The sequence below is a fragment of the Anomalospiza imberbis genome, chromosome 8 (genome assembly GCF_031753505.1).
Source record: "Anomalospiza imberbis isolate Cuckoo-Finch-1a 21T00152 chromosome 8, ASM3175350v1, whole genome shotgun sequence".
Taxonomy (NCBI): domain Eukaryota; kingdom Metazoa; phylum Chordata; class Aves; order Passeriformes; family Viduidae; genus Anomalospiza; species Anomalospiza imberbis.
This window is the reverse complement of record NC_089688.1, coordinates 22,712,140-22,734,600: the sequence shown is the minus strand read 5'-3', so window position 1 is coordinate 22,734,600 and position 22,461 is coordinate 22,712,140. Positions and strand designations below refer to the sequence as shown.

Sequence of the window (22,461 nt, the reverse complement as noted above, 5' to 3'; positions counted from 1 at the left end):
AGGAGGAAGAGTGTGCTTGGAGTTGGAGTGACTGTCTGAATCCCAGTTTTTGTAGGTCTGGTTGGCAGAGGTGAGCGAGCAGAAGCAGTCTCTGGGATCACACTGCAGCAAGTGGGATTCATCCCTTCCCCGTGACATTGGCACAGCTGAGACCTGATGCTGTTCCTAGTCCCCATTTCTCCAGATTGCCCAGGTCTCCTTCAGCCAAAGGCAGCAGGTGTGAGGGAGGAGCAGCCTGGCCCAGCCTCCTGCTCGGGAGGACAATGGCTTGGCATTCACTGGGGGGAAGTGGGAGCTTCCTGCAGCCTCGCTGTGCTGGGAGCATGGCTAGGCACGAGGGGTTTGCCCTTGTTGGGGCGCTCCTGTGGGAGAGGAGGCTGGGGAACTGCCCCTGCAAGGCTGGGACTTCACCCTGGGGGTAGAAAATCCATCTTCTAGCTCTAGGGAAATGGCAAAGGAAGTGGCCAGCTGGCCTTTCCTACCCATCCAAAGAAATTAGGTTGAAATCCCCCACCTTTGATCTCCTGTGACTGCGGAGAAAGCCATTCAGCAGGACCAGGGTGTGGTTTAGGGCTCAGAAATAAGCCAGCAATTAGAACACCTCACAGTGTTACTGCTGAAAGCAGAAAGTAGCCCTAGGGAAGGGCTGATGTGCGCTTTCTGAGCCCCTGAGCCCCACAGCCCTGTGGGGTTTAGGATGAAAGATGATGCAGCTGCTCCTTGCCCCGGGGCAGGACACTGGAAAGAGGATCAGTGAAATCTCTGCAGCCTCCAGGAGTGTCCCAGTGGCAGCCACTGCCTCTGGGGCTGCAGTGGGACGAGGACTTTGTGGCTCTCTGAGGTGGTTTCCTCCTGGGAGATTCAATCTCCTGCCAGGGGGCTGCTCTAGGCTGCAGCCCCAGGCTGTGCACAGCAAGAGAGCTGCGGCTGGAGGTGCTGGAGGCGACAGCCACTGCTTGGCCCTTTCGTAGAGAAGCCACAGTAGTGCCCAGATCCAGGGTCATGCCCAGATCCAGGGTCATGCCCAGATCCAGGGTCATGCCCAGCCAGCACCTGCTGCCCCTCCCCAGGAAGTTTCTCTCAGGTGTAGACTCACAGATGTCTAACACAGAGCTAATTCCACACTTCAGCCTTAGCTGAGGCTCAGTCCATCTCCAGACTTACAAACATCAGGCTTTGTGAGGTTTAGTGGCCCTTGTGTGTCTCTCCTTTTCCCTCTCCACTAAGCCAGCAAACTGCCTGCAAGCCCCTGTTTCTCCTCTGAGGAATGTCATACATGAGGGAAACTGCATCTTTCAGCCTTACCTTTGGAAAGAAGGATGTGGTGTTAAGGGACAGCTTGGGCTCAGCAGGTGGTTTTTCTCCTGACAGCACAAAGTCAGAGATGCCCTTGCTGAAAGAGCTGAGCAGCCTTGGTTTGTCCACAGAGCTTGATCCTCAAAACCAGGTTTGAGAGGCCACACCAGTGGCCTCAGAGCTGGGGTGGCAGGACAGGCAGCTTGGTTTGTGCTCAGCCTGTTCTCAGCCCCTTTGTTTGTGTTGCCAGCCCTGACTGCACACAGAGAGCCTGGAGGGGCCGAGGTGCAGCCTCCATCACACCAAGTGTCCTGTGGGACAGGCTGCTCCTGCAGGACTTGCAGATGCACTCGGGCCTCACAGCCTGGGGGATGCTGGTGTGGACTCCTGCCCTCCAGGCCCTGCACTGAGCATTTGCACAGCTGCAGAGGAGCTCAGGCATGGTTATAACCATCAATGATGCCCTGCAAGAAACCTCCCCCTGCAAAGGCCTGGCCAGCAGTGGGTATTTTCCTGCCAAGGGGACTCGCTCTGCCTTTCTCCCCAGCAGGGCTTTTTGTATGCAGCCAGGGTTTTGCTCAGGCTGTGTTGCTCTGAGCTTGGGCTCCCCCTCCACCTGCCTGTCTGTTTTTAGCCTATGCCATATTTTTGCAACCTTTGAGACCTCCTGCCGTCTGGCCACCTGGATAGAAATCCGGTGAGATTTTATGAATGGAAGTGAACAGGGGAAATGCACAGAAGTTCAGCTGGTGTGACCACCAGAGATGGCATTTACTTCTCAGGAGCAACTCCTTGTGTCCCCAAAGAGACACTGAAAGCAGCACATACCCCATGCAGCTCCCTTCTAAGTGTGATCTGCCAGCATAAACCAGTCCCCTCAGTGCTGGCAGCCCCAGCGGAAGCATGGCCAGGGGGAAAGGGAGTTTCTTGGGATGTTTTTCCCTCAAGGTTCCTGTTTCCCCTCCAGCCCTCATCCACAGATGCTGGCAGTCTTCCCCTTTTCCATGTAGCTTTGCAGAAGGAGCAAAACGAGTGGCTGGGGCTGAAGAAGTCTGGGAGATGGAGGAAGGCTGAGGAGACGAAGGCATGGGGAGGCAGGGGTGCCCCCTTGACCCGTTGCTGGCACAGCAGCCCTGCTTCCAGCAGCCCTGAAGCAATTTGGGAATCAAATCTGCTGGCAAGGAAGAGAGGAAAACCACAGGGCTGAGTCACTCCTTGGAAGGCATTTGCATCTGGACAAATTCCAGCCGAACCCCCTTCCCACTACCTCTGTGTGGGGTGTCAGGGGTGGCTTACAGGAATGGCCACATCCTTTTCCCCAGGATGGGGCCTCCCCAGCCAGTCACACTCAGCCAGAAGCCAAGCAGCATCCACTGCCGACGTTGGCAGGTTTCCATCAGAAGGCAGGAAGGCTTTCCTGGGGGAAAAAGATGAGCTGCTGAGCAGAAGTGAGACTGAAGGCAAGTGAGGCTGTAAGGAAGCTGAGCCTCTTCCCAGAAATGGCGAAGTGGGTTGTTACCTTTCAGCATCTCCTGAAAGAGTCAGAGTGGGGCTGGTCCCCCACCCGAGCTTTCCATTAGCAAATGGTCAGGATTTGGTATGACAGTCTGCCCTAGGGATTTAGACTAGGAGAGGAGCAGCATGCAAGAAGGATGGAGGATTGGGAGCATCCCAAATGCTGACCCAGCATCTGCAGAAGCTCAAGTTTTTGGCAGGGGTGAAAGAGGGGCTGGGGGAAAGATTGCAGGGCTGGAGTTACCTACTGGTGGTAGGAACTGGCAGGGGGAGAGGGTTCACCCAGAAGGTCACAGGGTGGAAAAAGTTTCTCCAGAAATGAAAGTGCCACAAAATGGTGTCTAAGAACTTAGCTTCTCCCTATGCCCTGCACCCAGGTTGATATTTTCTCAAGGTTTCAATTTGCCTGATGTGCAAAGTCATGCTCCTGCTTGAAAAGACCTTTGCTAGAGTCAGGTGCCGTGTGTGGCTAGAGCCAAAGGGCCCTGGGATGGGACCCAGCTCAGGGAGATACCTCAAGGTGAGATCTCAGTGTTTGTATCCGGATCTGAGATGCATTGCACAGTGCTGGAGCTCTGTGCACCATCTCGGTGATGTCCAACCTCCCTTTCCTCCCTCTAGTGGCTAAAATCCCGGCATTTCCCGGGGCTCCCAGAGCCCCCGGCAGCACCCGGCGCTGGGGCACCCGGGTAAGGGCCCTGCCCCTGTGCTGGGACAATGGGGAGGTGACCCTAGCCCCTACCAGCCCTCCTGACAGGGATGCTCCTGCCTGTCCCAGGTCTCATCTGAGAGGAGATAGAGTTTTGCAGGGTTTTTTTGGATTAGGGACGGCGTTACACGTAAAAGGAAGCTTTCAAGCATCATGCAGGTTCCCACACTGCTCCATGCCCACAAATGCGCGATGAGGGAATACCAAGGGAAATGCCGGCTCTTCCCTAAGTAATTCCTTTCAGCTAGTCTTGCAATTAGTCCCTTGGGAAAAAAAAAATAAAGATTTTGAGCTTTGCCAGCACTTCTCTTTGCAAACGCTGGTCTCGCCTTGTAACTAGGGCACAGTGGGAGGCGAGAGCAGTTAACTCTTAGCATCAAGTGGTCACATCAAGCTTTCCTGAGCCAGCCCGAGGCGGCTGAGATGAGACTGCCCGGCGGGCTGCGCTCCTGCTCGGGGGGAAAGGAGCCTGCAGAGGCGAGCGGTGCCCGGTGGCGAGGGCTGCCCAGTGCCCGGCAGCTCGCCTGCAGCCAGTGACCCGGCTCAGGGCACGCTGGAGCTCCCTTTCCCCTCCACGCTCCACAAGCGTTCTGCAGGTGTGCGTGAACCACAGCTTTGCTCCTGCACTTGTGGATAGAGAGGACGTGGAGAAAGGGGTGTGGAGCTGCTGCCCCCTGAGCCCGGAATCCGGGCTGTGTTACTGCCGGAAATCCAGCTGGGACCCACCCACTGTTTACAGAGAAGAGTGCAGTGAATCATCTGTGCGGGGAAGGGAAACACAACAAACGTGGGCCTTTTTAAGCTTTCCGGGCAAGTGAAAGCTGCTGGGAGAGCACCTGAGTGGGAGCAGACCGGGTGTCCTGGGAATAGCTGCTAGGGCTGGCTCTGGAGGGATCCTTATCCTGGGACAGGCGCCTGTTTCTACCCCAGCCTGTTCAATACGGGTGGCTAAACCCATCACAGCTGGCAGCAGCTGTGCTCTGCTCCCCACAGGCCAGCCCAAGGGGGCTCCAAAGTGAGTTCTCCAGGGAGATGTCCTGGCTGGTGGGGAAGAGGTGGCACTTGACAGCAAATGCTTTTCTCTAGACGTGAAAGTAGCAAAGCAATGATCTGGAAATGGGTTTGCAATAGCAAGGATGGGGTTACTACATCTGCCTGAACAAAGGGACCAGAGCCCTTGGAGATGGCCTGGGGTGCTCCACCTGGCTTGCAGAAGGACACAGGCCTGCTGGGGTCCTCTGATATCTCTGCCAACCCCCTGGGCTGTCTCAGGTGTCCTCTACTGCGGGGCACATGCTCAGGTAGCTAAATCAAGACCTCGGCATCACACACAAAAAATGTTACTTCTGTGTGAAATAAATGAGGTGAGGAAAGGCCTCTGTGTGTGCCAAGAGCTGCGTTACCTTCCTGCTGTGGCAGCCGGAGCAACCACTGTCCCACAAACGTGGCCTTTAAGCCAAGCTGCCCAGGGCTGTGGCCCCAGGTCCGCAGCAGAAAGGGAAGGTGGGTTCACTTAGCACCTGGAGAGCATTTGGGATGGGGTCTTGGCATCATTAGGGCCCAACACTGGGAGATGTTAAGAGCAGACTGAGGGGAGCTGTCAGCAAATAAAGGTCACAGTAGGCAAACCCAGCAGCTTGGTGTGGCTCTGGGGAATAGCTGGGTGTCTCCTAGAGGTGTACTCTGGGGTCTTCAGACAGTTGCCAGGCACAGAAGGTAGAGGTAAGCAGGGATACAAGAGAAGAAGACCCCTAAAAGCCAGCAGGGACCCTAAGGAGGGGTGGAGACAGCTGCTGTGTGGGTAGAGAAGGGCTGGCCTGGCACAGGGGCTGCAGCCCTGATGCCACCTTGGCTGCCAGCCCAGCTTTGGGCCCCTTTGGGGTGAGTGAGGAGCTACTGCCAGAGGGAACAGGGCAGCTGGATCATGTGCAAGGTGTTCAGGTGCAGTAGCTGTGACACTGTAGCAAAGACCCCAAGGAAGTGTGGGTTTGCATCCCAAGTCAGAGCTGGTGCCCCAGTGCAAGGGGAAATGCTCTGCACTCATGGCTGCGTTAGGGGGATCAGAAAAAATGTGGCCTGATGGGAATGCTACCCTTCAGTACAGATACAGATGTGCCAGCCCTGCATGCTGAGGGAAGGTTTGTGGCTGAAAGGAGCTGGAGCAGCAGAAGGTACAGGAGAAGACAGCTTCTGGCCTGACCCTGTACTTGAAGGCAGCTGAAAGCCAAAAAGTTGGACTTTTTTTTTTTTTTTTTAATGTGCCCTGGGCCTCAGGGTGCAAAGTCTGTGAGCTGCTGGTGTCAGGAGTGGATTCAGGAGTGACAGGTCCTCACGGCAGAGGTGGAAAGCTGTGCAGCTGTGCAGGGACACGGCCACTGTGGCAGTACCGTGGCTGGCAGTGGGCACTAGAGGGCTGCACACTCCCGTCCTTGCTGCCAGAGGTGTCTCTCTCACACTGCACAGCCTGGTCTGGAAATGCTGATTAACTTCTGACAGACTCAGTGACCCGGGAGAGATGAAAATAACTTCGAAGAACGGCAGTTTGCCACTGCGTGGCCAAGGTAGTGACTTTTCTTCATTTCAGCTGTGCTTTCCCCAAGCTCTGCTGCTGCCAGGGCAAACTTGCAAGGTGAAAAGAAGTAAATAGTGCATGGGCTGGATGCTGGGGGGTGTGTGATGAGCTTGTCCAGCTCCCTTAGCCCCTGAAAGTTTCTCCAGCACAGCCCTTATTCCCAGGAAAGCCGTGTCCTTTGCAGAAGCAGTGGGCTCCTCGGGTTGTTTAGTGTAGGTAAGGAGTGGCTGGGGGTGGTGCAGGCATGGCTGATCCTGCCTCAGGTCTGGGTGATGCACTGGGTTCCCTCCTAACATGGATTTCTAGGGAACCTGGCAGCACTGGAAAGGTGTAAAATGAAGGTACTCTTACTCTGAGTCATCTAAAGTAATTTTGGAGCAGTGTTTTTGTGACCACTTACATCCACTGCTTTATTTTTCTTGCCTGTTTCTGACTATTTTGTTGGTCTGCAGGAAATCCCTGCTGCTTTGGGGCCAGCTGTGGCCCCCTCCACCCCTGATGGTGGTAGACAGAGATGGTTACCATCCTTCCCCCTTGGGGGAAGGTTTGGCCGGGTATCCACAGGTGTACCAGATACCAAACTCCAGAGTTATCAGGGGCATCAGCGTCAGCCTGGAAAAGAGAGAGGAAGTGATGGTAAGAGACTCTTGCCCCTGGGGGCCGTGGTGCTCAATCCTTCACTGCCTGTGTCACCTACCCTGTGTGACACCAGTGACCTCCCACTGGAGAACACGCCAGTGGTAAAGGTCCTGGACAAAAATCCATCGTGTCCATGCTGTGGGAACCAGACAGGATGGATCCTGCAACTGACTGAACTTCTCAAAAGTTAGCATGGGAAGAGAAGGTTTGTGTGCCAAATGTGGAAAGATAAAGAAAGGTGAAATATTGACAGTGTTGCCTGATGTGTCCCATGGCACAAAGGGATTCAGAAAGGATTTCTGCTGAGGGATGGATTTGTGAGGTGTGCAGAAAAGGATTCAGAATTCAAACTGGCCTGGAACAAGACAAAAAAGCTGGCCCACCCATTGTCAGGAATATTGAGCGGATCGCTGCCTTCCACCCCAAATAAAGATCTGCACAAGGGCCATGGTGGCAATACTGAACCACGGAGGAAAATTTGGAAGAGCAGTATGAAGGGAGAAAAACAAGTTGATTGGGGGTGTATGTTCCATTAAAAACCATGAAACAGATAAGTGGCAAAAAAAAAAAGTGTTATATAAGAGCCCAGTGAAAAACAAGAGGAGGGACATGGAATAGGAAACTTGTTGCTGCCATTGAATTGCATGCAGAAGGGGAATTGAAATTCCTCTATGGAAGTGTATGGAAGAGGGCTGCGGACTGGTTACCCCCTGTAAAGCTGCCTGTGCCTCACAGGACCTTTGAGAGAGTGATCACATGCAGTTGCTACCAAGTTGCATAGCACTGTAACATCTTGCTTCTATTTAATATTTTTATTGTAACACCTTATACTTAAAACTTGAAATATATTATCAATTGTGGGTTAGCTAGAGATGTCCTGCCCACTGTTGTGTTAAATGCCCTGGGTGCAGTGGCCATCACAAACCAGTTTAATTAGGGGCTGGTGGTATGTAGGGATGTTAAGGGACTCTTAAGCATGGTGTGACACCTCTAACATGAATTTGAGGCACTAGCCACTGGTTTTGACTAAAATGAATGGGCCACCTCTACTTAATCTGGAAAAGGAACATGTATAGTTTATATGTATAATTTATGTATGAGGATAAATATTCAGGTCTCTCCTGAGAGAGACTATCCTGAAGTATACAGCAGGACAGCATGAACTGATGCACTCTGCAGGAGTTTGTACACTGACAGAGGTGAATAAAGTAAAACCCCTGCCCTCAAAGGTGAAAAGCGTGTGGAACGAAGGCACTTGTCAGAGATGGTCTCCATATGAGCTCATCAGGCTGAGTCCTGCCTCATCCTACCTTGTAATAACCACCAAGGTGGGAGGCAAAAGGAAAAAAATGACTGGTTTTGTCCTCAGAAATCTCATATAAATGGAGAGTGAGGAAAGAACTGCAGGAATATGTGGGGATGAGGGAATGTCTGCAGGTATTGCTCAGGGCACTGATAAAGCATAAAGATGAGGAAGGAAAAAGCCAGCTCTTGCTTGAGAGATTAGGTAAAAATCAACCTGCTCCAGTTGCTCCTGCTGGGAGAGCCCAGGGAGAACGTAGCTGGGTCAGGTGGGAGATATTTAAGACTGGTATTTTTTTACTGCTTGGTAGATGAATTGTGATGTGGCTTTATAGAAGTACTTGACCTCAGTTTTCCTATGACATGGTGACCATACTTAGTCAACACCAACTTGGTGTTGGTGGGCAGGAGGTGAGCAGAGATTCTGCAAACACAAATCCCTTCCCAATGACAAACTTTCTGGCAGATGGGCTAGCAGATATAAAGGTAATGGGAGTGATATGAGACACAATTGTCCTTTAGTACAGAAGGTATTTGATTTTTCTAGGTAAAAACTCAGATTTGTTGCCTAAATTTGTATGCAATAATTGAAGTGGATGAAGTTCTAACAATTTTTGTGATGAGAGTATTTTGCTAAGATATATTGAAAAATACTGTGATCCCAAAGAGACTGGTAACAGTCAAGTTTAATGGAAGCTAAACCAGAGCTGGAAAGATTGCTATGGGGGGCTGTAGAGGAATGTGGATGTTAGGCATGCTGGGATTCAGAAAACAAAACACAGGTTTGTCACAAGGCTTTGTCTTGAAAGGTCTTCTGTTCAGACCTTTCCCAAGCTGCCTGTGGGTGCTCTGCTGCCTGTTGCTTACCTTGTCCCAAGAGCTGAGTGATCAGAGAACAGCTGGAGGGGTGTGGGAGTTAAAAGTCAGGATTTGCTTTGTAAAAGCACCTTACTGATTCTAGTGGGAAACAAGAGGCAAAGAGTATTTTTCTGCTGAATGAAACATTCTTAGGGTGGTGATCTATGTGGGGCCCCCAGAAGTACTTGTGGGTTCCTTGTCTAATCTGTCAAAGTATAGAAGAAACTACATAAAACTTGTATTGTCCTAAAAGGGATAATGGGACAGTAAAAACAGATAATGTGTGTAGGACACCCAGGACCTGTTTTGTGAGTGGAGCAGAAGGGAGAAGGACCTGAATTTGTTTCATGCCCTGGAATGAGACAACCAGAAGGGCTGGGAATTGCATGTGGCACGAGCTGGCATGTGGCTCTGAACAAGCAGCAGTGTGGGTGCAGTGGTCAGCAGGGGAACACCCGGTGTGGGACTAAACACCAGCTGCCTGTGGGAACCCTGCGGGTGCAGGACGTGTGTGCATGTGGATGCAAAAGAAATCCTGTATTTCCTGTTCTGGAGTTCAGCTCTGCAGAACAAGCAGGGACCATTAGACCCCATTGAGTGACCTCTCATCTTTCACAGGCCTTGCAATTTCTTCCTGTTTCCCTTGACATCAGCCCACTGATTTATGCTGAACTAAAGTACATATTTTTTCCAAAAAAGACAGATCTGAAGACATTGGGAAATGAGAAAACCAACATTTCCCCTGATAATTTGTTCTACTAGTTAACCACTGCCACTCTTTTCCTGTTTCTTATTTTTCATTTCAGTCTGTCAGGTTTCTGATGCTAAACATTAGTTTGTGTTATAGATATCAGGAATAAATCAAAATGCCCTCTAGAACAATACCTGCTTTCTTTTCAGAATGTGGGATATGGTAATTAAATCTCTTCCATTTGTCTTGGTTTTGCACAAGGCTGGGGTTTAGTGCTATTGCTGCTGGGGAAAAAGCAAATCCCATCCTCTCTCTTAGCTGGTTTGTGCCTTCTGCCTCACACCCTGTAATGCAGCAGGGCAGGGAACTGCTTCTGTTGAAATATATAAACTTTTTGTTGCTTTGGGGTTATTTGGAGTTTTCAGTCTGCTCACCGCAGGGCTGTAAAGATGTCTGGTGGTGTGGTACTAAGCCCAGCATAGTGGAGGCTGGAAGAGTTCCAGGTGGGATGTTTTTGCAGCAGAGCCCACTTTCAGGGACCAAACTGCCACCAAAGACTTTTGCTCAGGGATGCTTTTCCAGTCCCCAAGTTAAAAGCAAAAGGCCGCAGTGATTGACCAGTGCCAAGCACAGCCAGCCTTGTGTGCAGGGCTGCTTAAGAAACAAAACCAGAACAGTTGCAGATGATAACGAAGCATTCAAGCTTTTTTGAGGCATGAAAGTGAAAAATGCTTTCCTTGCCTGTCAAGAAGATGGCTTTGCTTCCTTGCCTTTGAAAAGCCACAGCTGCTCACTCTGAGGGCAGAAATATAGGAAGAGCAAGCATGTACTGCAAATGTACACCCTGATCCTCTTGGAGGGTTTGGCTGACAGGGAGAGGGAATATGGACAGACCATTTAAAAGAAATGCTTCTTGCAGGATCAACCCAGCTAAGGCAAAGGTGAATTAACTTACAGAAACTCAGTTAATTGAAAGCCCAGATGAGCTGGAGCTATTGGTGGGAAAATGCAGGAAGATTTTGTTTCTACAACCACATGCTCATTTCAGTCAAAACAATCTGGATTAGCAAAAAATTCTATATAATAAACCAGGAAAAATGACTTTGATGGAAATGGGGAAGGTGTGCTTACAGTACCAGGAAGGAGAGCTGAGGAAGTGGCAACCTTAACAGAGGGCAGAGAGCAATGAGCTGTCTTGTACAGCTGTGACTGATAAGGAACACAGATGAAACAAATTGATTGGATTGATTATATTCTTCTTGTTACAAGTTAAATTCTTCCCTAAAAAGGAATTTCCTTTGGCACAGTTGAGGGAAGTGTAGGAATACCTGCCAAGTTATAACCTTTATATTTCTGTGGCCCATTTAATGAAGCTGTAAATGATTCATTCTTTGTGTGACTCCACTCTACCATCTCATAGTTTTAACAGAAGAAATGCTTTCTAGGTGAGTTTATGCTACATCATGTTTTGTGTATTTAAAAAAATTCCTCAATTTCCTCTAGGCAATTACATGAAAACAGTTTTTAAAGAGTTTTGGGGTTTTTTTAATAAACAAGATAAATAAATGTTAATAATTACAAGTTAATTATAAACTGTGGTTGTTGCACAATATAAAATTAAAGGCATAGCTGAGCTCCAAACCATTTCTTTATCAGAGATGATATTCAGATAATCAGACTCAGCTAACCTGTTGCAAATACTGACCTTGTACCTACAAATGAAGTTTCTAAGGATTAAAATGCCAGTGGGTGTTTTGGAAGGTCACTCATATTTCCAAACACTTATTTTAAAACTGTGCCAGTTTGTCTTAGCTCAGGGTTTGACCTCTGGATAATCACAGGGTGTTTATGTAGATGCCAGAGTCAGCAGTTCATCACTAAGTGAAAAGTAAGACACTTTTCAAAGGCCTAAGGGTGTCCCAGGGTTGTTCTGCAGTGTCACTCTAGAAGGTTTGGTTGGAAGCAGGAAGCTGTAGTGGAGAGAACCTGTTTTAGAAATGCTCAGAACGATGAAAACATGAAGTAGAGCATGGGGGAACCATCTCTCCTTTTTAGCCAAGCTGCAGATACTGAATGTATGTACATCTAGTGACAATATTCAGTAGTGGGAGAATAATTGGCATAAAGAGTGTTGCCTCAATTTTCTCTCTGACAGATATCACTTGAGATTTAAGTGTGTTTTTGTTCTTTTACTATTTGATTTACCAATTTAACTTAGTTGTCACTATGCCCTGCTAATCCTACATGTGCAAAAAGCAGGTTTATTTCTTCGAATGCAGTGCTGCATTTTGCTGCCTGATTACCCTGTGGCTTAGTCACTACAGTGTATTTACACATAATGGCCATGAAGTGTGACTCCAACTGCCATAAGTACACCTGAAACCACTTTGAAGCTACAAGCTCAGAAATCCTCAACAGTGTGGCTCTGTGGAGCAGAATTTGGCAAGGTATATTTCCCTATTTGTGCACGTGGCGTGTACATTTAGGTGCCTGTCTTGACTTGTAGCCTGCAAAATTGAAGTGAGAGTCTTTGCACCAGTTTGTGCACCTAAATTGCAGCAGTTCCCGGCCATCTCTCCTGTGCTCGCTCATACTTAAGGTGAGTCACTGAGGGCATGTTGCCAGAAGAGCAGGATTTATTGCCTAATTTTTTCCAGGAGCCTGTCCACTGTTCAAGGGCATTCAAATGTTTCACCCAGAGTCCACACAGTGGCCTGAAACTATGTTTCTGAGGTATGTTTGTTAAACTGTTGTGAATTTGGGAGGGATGGTGAGCACTGGAAAACAGAGTCAGGGTTAAAAGTTATCTTGAGGAATGGTGTCAGGAATGTACTGATGAATGGCACAAAGAATTACAGTGAGTTAACACAATGCACTGCAAGACTCTCAGGTGGAAAGTGACTGTTCAGCAACAGCTCTGCCAGAGATGATCTGCAGGTCACGTCAAATCTGAACCCCCTCTTCCTCCTGTGTAAACAGGAGTTTGTCCTTCTGGGTATGAGGATAGATATTTCTGCTGTAGTGGGGTTCCTGTGAGAGTATGATGAAAGGGTTTGCACTTTGTTCTTGGGGAAAGCTGCAAATTTCTCCAGGTAATTCAGATGAGAGCAATTAGTGGTGTGGCAATACTTGATCTTTTCTAAATGGAAATTGTTCTGGCCAACACCCTGTGCTGTCCAGTTTTGTGCATTTCTAGCACTGATTTGGCTTTAGGCATCCAAGGAAGAGGCTATGACCCATCCCTGATATCTGATATGGGGCAGGATGGGGGAGCTGGCTGGAGTGCTAGACTGGAGGGTGTTCTAAAGCATACAAGGCTCTGGGAAGGTGAGATGTGTGCTACACTTGCTGACCTATGCCTGTAAAAAAATTAATGTAACAAGATTCAGTGTGATTCTTAATGAAAAAGGAAGTTTATTTTAAAGAGAACTTATTTTCCTCACTCACTGTCACATGTTTTACTCACGTTTTCACATCCTCATGCTTGTGGATTCCAAGACACGTATCAAAACCCATGAGGACCACTTGCATGACACTAAGGATGTGATGCTGGCTTTCAAATCCTTGTTCCATATTTTGGGTTCCTCTTGATGGTGCTAGATCTAGTTTTTGAGCTAGTTTGAACCAATTTTTAGACTGTAATTTACTTAAGAAGTCCAAGTTATTGCAGTGGATTTGTCTCCCTAAGAATCTTGCTTCTTCCTCCATAGGTCTTAGACAAGGTGGCAACAACTTTTCCTATTAACATCCAAATATCCAACTCTCTTCTGCTTTTACAAAGCCTGTTCCCCTCTCACCAAGATGTGATGATGCCTTTTCCTCACTGAGGTAACAGCTGTGAGGCTCCATGGCTTCTAGGTGAATTGGCTGGTCCTGCAGACTTATCTGGTTACTAAATAACAAGCCTTTTCAAGAAGATTTGCTAGTGTGTGCCACTTTTGAGATATAGTCTTCCATTTGTTCACTCACAGACATGGAACTTAGATTAAAAGTAGTAGAAAGTCAGTGTAAGGGGGTTTACTGAGTGATTGCATGTCTAGCTTTTGAAATATAACAGTGTTTCCTCATTTTGGCCAGACATCACACGTCCTGTCTGCTTACCTCTGATGGAGGCTGTGACTCTTATTCCCCTGTCCCAGCAGGCATTTCCCTGTTAGTTATTCTGAAAGCTGAGCAGTCCCTAGCTTCATCAGAACTCTGATTGTGAAAGAATTATAATATTTAAAGCTGATTAAGGAATCCCCTCAATCTTTGCAAAAGAAATATCTTTGAAAGAGCTTGGTCACGGCATAACATGTAAGTGGAAGAAGATGAGAGAGGTCTGGCAACTTGGTTCGCTAACTGAACCTACCAACTAAAATTGTTGTTGCTTGTTAAGCAGAGAGCAACATGTTCATGTTGTGGAGAAAAGGCCAGAGAAACAGTGATAAGCTGCTGAAGGAAAGGCCTTTTCATTGCCTGCTAGCAGTGGCTTGTCCCTCATCTTTTCTTTTTGTTTTTTGAGCTTGGTGTAAAGAATGATTAATCTTTACAGAAACAACCAGTGATTAACAGGAAGTTAAACCAGAGACAGCCTCCATGGAAAGGGAGCATCAAGGACAGGAATTAGCTTTGGTGAATGTTAACATCATGGATGTCTGCTGAAGAAGCCACAGGTGAAGGCCATTTCCATTTTTAATTTGCTTAAGCTATAAACCAGACTTTTGCTTGTAGTCATGACAAAGGAATTTTGTGTGTGTGGTTACATGGCTATTGCTAATGCAACTTTAAGTATTGAGAGACCTGGAACTCACAACTTTGAAATACTTGAATAAATAAATGGTAGGTAACAGAATAGATGGAATTTAACTGACCAAGACTGATTTGAAGTTTTCCATGAAAATGGTTGTGGGAATGGGTATGTGTGTCAGGAGAATCGTTAGTGTTAGTTAAAGTGAGAAAACTATGTACTGATTAGTAAATGTTTATTAATGTAGTAGAATTATTATGTGCAGACAGATATTTTCTACACACTGTGTCCCCTTGACTTATCAGTGCAGTGCTGTCAGCCTTTTGTCCAGTCAAAAAAAGGAACTGGTGTGCTAGTTGAGTTCCACATTACAATTCCCTGGGCGAAGCAGGCTCTGAAAAACACACATACTTCACAACCTTGAGATACAAACCCTCTCCACTGATTAAACTGTTATTGCAATTGAAAGTGGTACCATAAATATTCTCTCCAGATGTTTACCTAAAGCCAAGTTTAGTCTTGCTGCATGTCAAGGTATCAGTGTCTGCTTGGTAAAGGAGGTGTAAATTGGTTCCTGCAAAGCACAGCAGGGAGTATCTGATCTGATAACATCTGGAAATTAGTGAGAAAGGGAGACACTGTCCAGAAAGATAGAAGGAAAGGAAACCTGGAATGCCAGGAAGTAAATGTCTGTATCTGAACTCTGCTGTAATTTGTGTAATTGTGCCGAAAGCACACAGCAAATTGGTGATGAAGGGAACAAAGAGCAGCTGAGGCAGCCCCAGCCAGGAAGCTGAGCGTGGAGGTGCCTGGAAGAGTACATCACCCTGATGAGTTTACACGGGCTTGGCTCAGACATGTTCATGTGAGGTGCTGCCATGCTTCTGGCTGTGTGCTCAGCTGTATGATTCAGTCAGAGGAAACCAGCCTAAATATAAAGAAAACATTATTCTGGTTTCAAAATTAAAACCCCCCAACCTGCACAGTGCTCAGCAGTCCCCTTTACATGTGCAGCACAAAGAATAATGGCTGCCCATATCAGAGCACTTCCACATGAGACTGGGCTTTATCCCTTCCAGCAGTTCCACAGCATTTTCAGTATCTGTGTTCTCCCAGGAAAAACAATGAAAATCTTTAAACATTTCCTTTCTCTTTCTGAGCATTGAACCTGAAGCCAGTGGCACATCAGTGTGTATCTGGGAAAACCACTGTGATCAGCTTTCCTTCCCTCCTGGGTAACAATGAGTGACGGGATGGCATGTGTGTGACTCTCGATAGAATAACTGAATTTACTGTCTGGATAATGATCTGCTGTTAGTAAGTTGACTACAACAACTTAATAAAAGGTATGCTAATAAATATTGGTTGATCTGTTTCCACACAGACCGGGTCCTGTGTCGGGGAAAAAGCAATTTACAACACTTAATCTCAAGGGGGGAACTTATGACAATACCAGTCTTTGCTCTTACCTGTCACTCTCTGTGGTTCCTTAGCAAAATCTTCCTTTTGCAGCCTCACTGCTTGTGTTTGCTTTTATTCTTGTACTTAGAGTTATAGGAGAGTTTCACAGTCCTCTGCCTCCTTACTTCCCATGATAAACAGCTTCACCTTGCCATCACCAGTGCTGGAATTGGATGTTCTGTCAAAGCTGCTCTGTATCCAACTCCTTGGCTGTCTTTTAGAAACTCCTTACGACTCCAGGTGACTTAACTGTAGAAATGTCTTCACATCTATTGCCATTTTCCACGGTTAAAGTATTAAAATTGAAAGACAAATGTTTATAGGGCTTCAATTTCATCTGCTCTTTCAATGTGTTATAAAAATATTTTTGGAATTCCTGGATAACATTGGGCATGAAACTTTAACACTTTATTAGTGGTACTTCATATATAAACTACTGTTTTTTCAAACAAATCTATATGACAGCAAGTCAAACTGTTCTTCCTTTGTTGCTCAAGGAAGTTACACCCAGCATAACATGGATTTATTGTAGTGTTGTGCATTGTGGCTCTAGAAGCGTGTTGTCAAACAGTGAGATCCACTCCAGAAAACATAATACATAGGTGGTCCCTGGGGCAGAGAGCTTGCAGCTGGGGGCAGGATTTGTATCAGAGTGGCTCAAGCAAGGAAGAAGCCAGGTGCATGTTGTGATGGCAGCCAGTGTTTTAAGCTCTTGAGGCTGACTTTAAGGGATCAGAAATGACATGGCTCAAAGCTTTGGAAACACAGACTGAGGGATGGGTATAATGAAAGGGGGTGAGGTCCATAGCACAGGGCAGACTCAGATATTCAGGTGTTCAAAAAACATTTTCTTATTTTGTCCTGTGCTTCCATTTCTGTGTTACATTACTTCTGCTTTGCAGCCTTTCCCTAGGCCGGCCTAAGGTAGCGTGTGAGAAGTGGGGTGGATCACTCCTTCCCATTCGAGTCAGCTGTCTCCTGGTGTTTCTGAAGCCAAGAAAAACATCAGGAAAACAGTGGCTTTGGTCATCTCCACTCTTAGGCAAAGTGCTACACAAAAACCCCAATACATACGTGTAAGGAATATCTCCTATCTGTGCAGTGCCTGCTTTGAACTGCTAAAGCAACTTTTTGATATTGCTGTTTTTTACAGACTAAATATGTGAATTTACACAGAATACTGCACATAGCAGTACTGGCATTTTCTAAGCTGGCAGGTCTGGTTCTTCAGGTTGCTTAGTCCAAGATTTTGTCCAAAATGTTTGCCAGGCGGTGGTGCAGGACACGGGATTCCACTCGGGATGCCTTTGCTGGGGGAAGTCCAGGCACAGAGAGAATCTTGCATAGCAGGCTGAGGACGGGCAGGCGCAGGGCTTAGCGGTGATTTTGGAAAAGTTACTCCCATTCCAACGTTTTAGCCTCCCCGATGTCGGAGCCCAGAATGTCCCTTGGACACCCCACCTTGTGTCGCGGCTCTGGAGACGGATGCGCAGCCGGGCTCTCGTTCCCGCCGCAGGGCAGGCGGCGCAGCCCGCGGCTCGGGGGCGCTCCGGGGCCCGCAGGGCTCGCACGGCAGCCGCGGCCCGGCCCCGGAGCGCGGGGGGCGGGGCCGAGCAAGGGGGCGGGGCCGCCCGAGCGCACCAATCAGAGAGCGGCAGCGCGGGCGGCGGACCGGCACGAGACCAAGGCGCCAAACAACCCTTCCTCCCTCGGACGCGGAACGGCGCTCCCGCCTTGCGCTCCCCGGCAGCCAATCACAGCCACGATCCGGCTGCCCGTCCCGCCCCCGGCGGAAAGGAGCCAATGGGAGACGCAGCAGCTGCAGCCGCTCAGCCAATCAGCGTCTGAACCCATTGGAAAAAAGGAAGAGCGGAGCCCGTTAGCTCCCGGCCGTGACCTGCGGCCGCGCCGGGCGTTCCGGCCATGTTGGGCGTTCGAGCCGCGCTCCTGGCGATGCTGCCGGGGGCGGCCGCTCCCCTGCGCCGCTCGGGCCCCGCCGTGCCGCCCGTGCCATGACCCGACCGCTCGGCGAGGGGCTGCCGTCTCCGGGCCCTCCCTTCGCCATGTCCCGCCGCCATGTTACGCCGGCGGCCGCGGGCAGAGAGGCGGCCCAGGACTGCAGGTACGGGCGGGGCGCGGGAGAGCAGCGGTCGCAGTCGCGGTCGCAGTCGCGGTCGCAGTCGCCGCCGGGCACCGAGCCCGCCTAGCGGGCACCGAGCCTCTGCTGCCGGCGTGCGCCGCGCTGCCCAGGGCGGGCGGCAGGGGTCGGGTCGGCGGGCGTTACCGGGAGCATCACCGGGAGCCGAGGGGCCCGGCCGGGGCCTCGCCATCGGAACCCGCACGTGGTGCCGCTGCTCGTTGGCCAAGGGCTCTGGCAGCGTCCCAGAGTCTGAAGGGAGCGTCCAGCTAAGTTCTGGCCGGCATTTCCAGCACATCCTTCAGAATCCCGGGGTCGTCCCACGTGTGCCCTCCCAGCTCCTGGCCTGGCGTTACCCGGCCCACCCGGAGAGCCGGGCGGCTTCGGCGGTTCGGCGCTAACCGAGAGCTTCGGCTGTCGGTTCAGCTTGCGAACCTGCTCCGGCCGGGACCTGCGCCTAACGGTGCTGGAGGACTGCCCAGGGAAAGCGCTGGCTGTCAGTGACTGTGGGTTTAGACTTGACAACTCGTCTGCTAACTGGAAATTAAAATTCTGCCAAAGAGTTGAGATTTTTCAGAGGCTGCTCTGTTGCTCTTTGCAGAATGAGACAAGTCATCATTTTCTTATGCTATTAGTTGCACCTTGCTTTGTTCAGATCCTCTGTTTTGATGGCACTGGCATTTAAATGAAGGGGACAGGGTGAAAGTTCACTTTTTCAATCTTGCTTTTCGCCCAAGGAAGTGAAACGAAACTGCAATTTCGGTTTTGTTGCAGTTGTCTAAAAGACTGAGGTTTTCCATGTGAGTTTCTGTTTTGGGTGGTTCTGTTGTGATTTTTTTTTTTTTTTGTTCTTTTTACAGAGCTTTTCAAGATGCTCTATGTCATCAAAGATGTAGTAGCTTTTTGTAGTTTATTCCTATGTTATGGGAATTTGCTATCTCGGAGCTATTGTTAGTGTTTCCAATACACCTTTTTAAAAGGATATTTTTATCCAGCCTGGTATAACCACGGATGTGGCTGTAAACATTAATTGCTTTTACCAAATGCTCAGGGGGTTGTTTTTTAAGACAAGCAAAAGTATTTCTTCCTTCCCTCTTCCATGCAGGGTGTGTCCTTAGTTTTGGAAGGTCTCTTAGGTTCATCTCCTCGCTGCACAGCTTTTTTCTTTGGTCGGGTGAGATAATGTATTTATGGGCTTTATGTTTTCTTTTGGATTTTTAGTGGTCTTCTTGGTGTCTCAGTCGAGCTGAGATTTCACAAAATATGGTGTGATAATTTTTATTTGGGATAAAAGGTCTTGCTGAATTTAAATATATTGCTGAAAAGTGTTAACCAGAACTGTATAGTGGATCAGAAAGATACATTAAACAACTGTGATTTTCACGTTAGCAAAAGAGTGAAGCACAGTAACCTACTAAAGGGTGGAGATTGTCCTGAGAACGGTTTGTGAACAGTTATGGCCCCATTAACATAGAAAATCACATTTCTCTTTGTACTTTCATATGTATGTGAAAAGCAAGCTGGATGGCCCAGTTCTTTTTTAAGTTCTTCCTTGTACCTGTATTGAATTCTTTCTTTTTTTCTTTTCCCCACCCTTTGCTTTTGTCTGAAGTTTCTAGTATACTTCCTTGTCTGAGACACAATACAGAACCTTGGCTGGACAGTTCCTAGCCCTGGCACTCCAAAAAGCAGAGTTACAAATGCAGAGGAGAAAATATTGGTGGAGACGCACTTCCAAACAAGCTGCCTAAGACAAATCACTCGCCATCGCTTCATTCAAATTAAACTTGAGGGAGAAGGGAAGTGCCTTCATTCCCCGTTGTTTTGTACAAGGCTTTGTATAATTATGGAATAAACAGAAATTTTGTTACAAAGCTCTTGGATTTATAATAAAAGACAGCAAAAAGAACAATATGGGAAGGACCTAAGCAGTGATTTGGAATCAGTGGCTGTGGAAACAAGGACAGAGATGACAGAAGGCCTTGGTTTTGGTTTTGTTACAAGCTGTCCATGAAGGCCAGAGTAACTGAGGTTCTTGTTAATCGGTCCCTTGGGGCAGATTAGAGAGAAAGAACACTGAATATCTGGTGTTTATATATATGCACACATAGGGTTTGTTTTAGGATAATTTGGTTGCAATGGAGATGAGGTATGTAGCCATTTTGGTTATTATCTCTAGTAATATGACAATATAAAAGTATAAAAACACCACTTAAAGAAATGAAAAGAAAGAAAAAGCAAGGATAGCAGTAGATTGCAGAGAGATATCACCAGCATGGATCCCGTGACAAGACTTGATTGTAGCAATTCCGATGTCTGCTGGTCCAAGTGGTACTTGCAGTCTTGATCAGTCAGGGATGTGGAAAGCCCTCAAAACGTAGAGTTCAGTGGGTTAATGGATGTTCCAGTGGGAATGCCCAGGTACCTCCCTTGGAGGGGGTGGATTTAACACTGTCTGTTGCAAGGCCCCAGAAATGAGTCTGGAGGCACTTGGGGGGTCTTTGATGGTTTATGACCCCATCTTGGACCGGCGTTTGGGTGTTTCTCACATCATGTTTTCTCACACTATGCCATACCAGAAGGGATAAATACCTTCCGTGGAAGTGTGACTATCCCGGTCCCTCCCCCTGGGTAGGGGGTGTTGTTTTACACCTGAGCCAGTTGTGTAAGGGAGGACACTGGCGTGATACAAAGCATTTTCCCACCTCTGCCGCAGCTGTGTCTTACCGGCCTTGTCCCTTATCTGGCTCAAGCCCCAGCTTGTTTTGTCGTGGTCATCCTCCAGTGGTGGGTGTACGTGCTGTCCTGTCCTGGGCAGATCAGGGGTTTCAACACCACGCACAGAAACCCCCTCCTTCTCCCCTTCCATCGCGGGGTGCAAACCTGGGCCTCAGCAATATTGCTTGTTTGAGTCAATGACCTTTCACATTTCTGTTCCTCACAGTTTGTCTTCAAGATTTAGGTGCAGAGAGGAATCTGGGTGGTAACTGAAGACAAGATGTGGCCTGCCAGCAGTGCTTCGTGTGCAGATGGGGCTTTAACGGGGAAGAAAGAAGTACAGTCGCTTAGTTAGGAAAATAGGAAGGGTTTGGAAGGATACACAGTGTGGAAAGCTCTGGGCACCGGATGATTTCGCAGCCTGAGAGCAATCCAAGCAAGCACCGGGTGTGTCCTGAGGAATGCGAGGTGGAGAGGGCTTTGCTGTGAGCAGGTGAGGCCAGTGTGGAGTGCAAGGAGGTCTAGGGCAGAAAAATCAGTCAGCAGCAATAACAGTGAATAAACCTGCATTTAAGTCTTTGGTTCTTCTGCTGAACTGAAATACGGGGATCCTGTGTGCTGAAATTTTTCTCTTATTTGAAGGTAGCTGAGTGATGCAAGTAGCAAGAGTTGTTAGGCTGTGAGTTGAACTTCACTTGAACTGCAAGGCTCTGTTGAGTAAGTCAGAGATGGATTATAGGAAAACCTGGGGCTAACAACCTGAACATTAACAGTTGTTAGACTAGACAATGTTAATGGCTTAAATATTACTTTAAAATTAATAGCAGGAGTGAACAGTCCATAAATTGTGGTACGTGAACAGTAACAACTGGATTTACAGCATGGACCACAGAACCAACTGAAATTCCCCCTGAAACAGCCCAAGAGGGTGTGAATATGACCATGGAGCACCACTGGGTAGCAAAACAGTGAACCAATGAAGACTGACAAGACCCCAGGCTCTAAAATCACTATTGGTCTGGACTGCTGGGTAGTTCAGATTGCCCAGGGATTTCTGTTTGTTGTTCCTTTTATGAGGCACCACCACCAGGTAATTGATTTGTGCCAATAAATCTGTCTAATGGAGTTGAGAGCCTGGTGTCAAAAATTTAACACTGTTGCTGTGGCACGTGAGAAGAACACACATATTTTTGTCCTATGTCAGACTGAGCTGGGACAAGCTGGAGGCAGCCAGTCTCTGACAAGTAGTTCCTCTGCTTTCTTTGTTAAGACAAACCCATTTTTGTGCACTCACAGATTCTGATTCAGGTTACTTTTCACTGAGTTACAGTATCTTCAAATACCAGTGCTTGCCAGTGTCCTGATTTAAGAAGTATCAGTGCATTATAAACAGCTTTTTGTATTTCTGTAGGTGCTAACAATGCAATATCTGTGTCAGAAAATGCATTGATGATGGTTACAAACTTAAAGAGTCAAAATTAGATCCAAATTAATTTAATTTTGTACAAGTGAGCCTAAACTTCAAAAATGGTTACTGAATCTTTGGACACACAGTCATCTATGGATACTTGAATATGTTAGCTTAGTTTCCGGAGTAAGTAGGTTTTGCCTTGGTTATCACTGTTGCTCAGGCAATAACGATGTAACTTTGCCTTGGAAGGTTCAGAAAGAGGACAAAACTTGGAACCAACCTCTGCCGTTCTTGCAACAGCGTGAACAATTTTTCTCCCATCAATACTTTGTTTGAACTTTGCAAGACTTCCAAAGCCAGCACTCAGTATAGCCTAAAAGTCATTAGCAAGCTGTGTGGAGGAAGAGGAAGGTACCAAGTTCA

At 48.0% G+C, this 22,461-nt stretch overlaps 1 protein-coding gene across 3 annotated transcripts in view; it reads left to right on the top strand.

Annotated features, from left to right (window-relative positions):
- The window catches only part of SLF2 (SMC5-SMC6 complex localization factor 2), a 62,447-nt gene that overhangs the window by 16,521 nt on the left and 23,465 nt on the right, over window positions 1-22,461 (top strand). For 2 of the 3 annotated variants that reach the window (XM_068197919.1, XM_068197921.1), the window contains exon 1: window positions 17,657-17,894. The exons of the other annotated variant lie outside the window; for it this stretch is intronic. In XM_068197919.1, coding sequence (XP_068054020.1) covers window positions 17,785-17,894 — 110 coding nt within the window. In that variant the 5' untranslated portion in view covers window positions 17,657-17,784. Of the gene's footprint in view, window positions 1-17,656; window positions 17,895-22,461 lie in introns of those variants that run through there. 3 annotated transcript variants of the gene reach the window in all.